This window comes from Panthera tigris, chromosome A2 (assembly GCF_018350195.1).
Source record: "Panthera tigris isolate Pti1 chromosome A2, P.tigris_Pti1_mat1.1, whole genome shotgun sequence".
NCBI classification, from domain to species: Eukaryota; Metazoa; Chordata; class Mammalia; order Carnivora; family Felidae; genus Panthera; species Panthera tigris.
Genome location: NC_056661.1, coordinates 156,158,464 through 156,162,408, shown reverse-complemented (window position 1 = coordinate 156,162,408; position 3,945 = coordinate 156,158,464). Strand labels below are relative to the sequence as shown.

Here is a 3,945-nt window from a genome sequence, read left to right as displayed (position 1 = left end):
TTTGTGTGTTTGAGCTGGGGGGATATACAAGAAGGCTCTTAATATGGAGACTTGAAAGTAACATCTGCACAGCAGACTGACCTATCCTGATAACCCCAAATCCACATCAAAGCTGCATTATTTTTCTTATTTTTTATTTTTTTGTAGGGGGGAGTGGGCAGAGGGAGGGAGAGAATCTTTTTTTTTTAATGTTTAATTTATTTTTGAGATAGAGAGAGAGCATGAGTGGAGGAGGAGAAGAGAGAGAGGGAGACACAGAATCTAAAGCAGTCTCCAGGCTCTGAACTGTCAGCACAGAGCCCAATGCGGGGCTCGAACCCATGAACCGTGAGATCATGACCTGAGCCGAAGCTGGACACTTAACCGACTGAGCCAGCCAGGCGCCCCAAAGGGAGGGAGAGAATCTTAAGCAAGCTCTGTTCCCAGTGTAGAGCCCAACTAGGGGCTCAATCTCATGACCATGAGATCATGACCTGAGCCAAAATCAAGAGTTGGAGGTTCAACCAACTGAGACACCCAGGTATCCCTAAGCTGCATTATCTTTCACTGATTGCCTAAGGAAACTGTTTTTCTTACATGAACTATGTCTTTGATGTTTTATACATTTATCTCATTGCTTATTTGCTTATTTTATTTCTAAAGTTTCAGAGAAAAAGTTCGCTGAATTTTCAGAATTAGAGAATTTTTACCTTTGAATGAATGCTGATGTATATGCAATAAATAAGCAGTAACTAGACCTCAGATTTTTCTTACCAATAATGTCATTGTCTACAAACAACACCTGGTTATAACCTTATCAGGGTAAAACAAAAATTTTAGTTGATATTTCTCCACTCAATTATTATCTCCACTCAATTATTTCCATTACTCAAATAGTCTTTATATCCAGTAGTAGGTCTAGCACAAAAAACCTTCATCAGCTTTGATAGCAACTTTCTTCGAACAATGACTCAATTACTGAATATGGCTACATATACTTACATTTTAAGTGAGTCTTCAAATTGACAATGATTTTGTTCCCAATGGAAATATGATAATCTTTTACAAAATGTGGATGAATAAAAACCTGTGTTCCAAGGTAAGACTCATGAATAGGTCACTGATCACAATGTGACTAATCAAAACAGTAAATTGCATTGTCTTCAATTACTCTCAGTAATTGTAAGTGGTAAATGCTATTGTCTCAATTACTGCATATGAATGAAAACTGAGTAAGGGTGAGAAGTTCACTCCTCTACTCCACTGAACAGCTGCTGTGACATAAAAATATACCCACAGCCCACACCCCAACCCAACCACTCAACTTCCTACCTAGCATCACCAGGACATGTATCATCATCTCCTTCCTGGTTGCCAGGACAATGCAGGTGATGCCTGCCATATCTGAGTTAAGTGAAAGAACTCACAGGCAAAGCTCCTTTCTCTAACTAATGCTCAGGATTCATCAAGTTGCCAATTTTGATGTTAATCCAGATAACTGCCCTAGTAGTTTCTGCCAGGCCCCCTTCACCTCCTTATTCCTTACACTATAAATCATAGGGTTCAACATGGGTGTCAAAACGGCATAGAAGAGAGAGATCAACTTCTCCTGAAGAATAGAGGGGCTGGAGCGGGGCTGGATGTAAGTGAAAATGGCCATGCCATAGCACAAGACAACCACTGCGAGGTGAGACGCACAGGTGTGGAAGGCTTTCTTTCTTCCCTCTCTGGACTGGATCTTCAGGATGGTGGAGATGATCTGGATGTAGGACAAGAGGACCAGGCAGAAGGGTGTCATCAGCAGAACGATGCTAGAAACCATGATTATGATCTCATTGGAGGAGGTGTCCACACAGGCCAGTCTGACCACAGCTAAAATTTCACATGATATGTGATCAATATAATTGTTTGTACACATGGGCAGCTGAAAGGTGATGGCAGTATGAATGAGAGAGTTGAGAGAACCACTGACCCAGGATGTGATGGCCAACCTAGAACAGAGCCCTCCATGCATGATGACCGAGTATCGCAGGGGGTCGCACACAGCCACATAGCGGTCGTAGGCCATCACTGCCAGTAGAACAAACTCAATCCCACCCCAGCCTAGAGAGAAAAATAACTGGGCTGCACAGCTCACAAATGGGATTGCTTTATGTTCTGCAAGAAGATGCACTAACATCTGAGGAATGATGCTTGTGGCATAAGAGACATCAACAAGGGAGAGGTTGGTGAGAAAGAAGTACATGGGAGTGTGGAGTCGGCTGTCCAGGCAGATCAGAGCAACAATGAGGAAGTTTCCCAGCACTGTCACCAAGTACATGACTAAGAACAGAACAAAGAGAAAGACCTGCACATACAAGTCACTGGACAGGCCGAGGAGAATAAATTCTCTCACCCATGTCTGGTTATCTGTTTCCATTAAAAACATGTGAGAATCATTAATCTGCAAAAGGTCAGAGATAAGAGAACCTGTTGAATCAAAAAACCATTTTAGTGAATACATACTGTATGCAATTGGCTAGCCTTTACCAGATGTTTCAGACTATTCGCAGGCCAAAATGGAAGGTTTTATCCCAACATATCCACTCTGCATCAGAATCAGGCCAGAACCTTCATAAGGACGGGAAGTGGTCTCAGGGAGACCCTGTTAAAGCCTGGAGATAATGTAGTGCAATTCTAGGATCTCACATCTTACAAACTTACCTCAGATTCCAGAGCAAGTAGAGTTTGGTAGGTGACAATGGTAGGTAAAGTGATAAACAATGAAGAAAATTTGGTTGGAAAGTTTTTTAAAGCTACTTTACGTATGTCAACTAATCCCATCATAATGAAAAATGGTACATTTATTACAAAAGGAAATATTGGGAAAAGTCAGATCCTTGTGGAAAGATCTGGAATCAGAGAACCTAGATTCTAAAAATTGATTTTATTTATTATTTATTTACAGCTATGCGATTTGGGCTACGTGACAAGCTTTTATACATGAAACAGAGGCATATCATCCCACTCACAAGTACATTTAAGCTCAAACATAGGTAACTTATGAGGAAAGTACTTTGAGAACCATTACTAGTAGTAGAGGAAGTATTAGTAGTAACATGACCTCTGCCTTGGAGTAGATAAGGTAGCAAACATTATTTTCTCCACACATCCCCTCCACAAATTCAAACGTAAATAAAATTGGAGGCAAGCTTCCACAAAACTGAAGGTTCAGGAATGGACGGGAGGGCTTTGAAGACTTTTTGCTTTTGTTATTGCCCTTAATCCTCTTGGCCTTTGGTCTCTCTGCCTTCAGTGGGATCAGAAAGGGAAAAGTATTGTAACGGTATCTTGTTCTTTTTATTTTTCTCTTTTCAATTTACCACTACTAATCATTTAACCTTTGTAGGTGGGCTCAAAAGAAAGCAAAGAAGACTTGATACAGAGAGGAAAGAAACACAAATGTTTAAGGATTCTTCTTCATTGTCCAAGGCAGAAAAGAAAGTATGAATTCACATAGATGTACATTGGAATGGAGTTTCCTCCTATTTCCCCCTGAAGGAAGTACTTTTTCAGTAGAACTAATTTGTTATTATTATGTCATTTTTGAACATTAAAAAGGGATACATAAGATTTAAAAAATATTTTGAATCACTGCCTGCTCACAACTTCCCTTTTCTTGCAGCCTACAACATAAGGGAAAATAGTAACTAAATGCAGCAAGAGAGATTGAGGGCAGAAATAGCTGCCCGCCCATCCCAAAACCCACACAGATATCAGATTAGGGTCACTGAGCAGAAAGATGAAGACTATCTATGCTTTAATTCTCTTACCTCTTAAACAACAAAACAGAACAAGTAGTCCCAGGAACACCCTACTCATTCATGATTCAGACACATGCATTTTCATAAATTTCTTTAATTACCTTCTCGAAACTTGATCCATTCTTTCAACAGTTCCTTCTTTCCTGCTTATCATAATACTTCC

The 3,945-nt window shown here is 40.2% G+C and overlaps 1 protein-coding gene across 1 annotated transcript; it reads right to left on the bottom strand.

Moving 5' to 3' along the window:
- Positions 1-1,444: 1,444 nt before the first annotated feature.
- On the bottom strand, positions 1,445-2,398 carry LOC102952953 (olfactory receptor-like protein OLF3). Its single transcript, XM_007090853.2, has one exon. It carries the CDS (start codon positions 2,396-2,398, stop codon positions 1,445-1,447), a length of 954 nt encoding a protein of 317 aa, XP_007090915.2.
- Between the last annotated feature and the right edge of the window lie 1,547 nt (positions 2,399-3,945).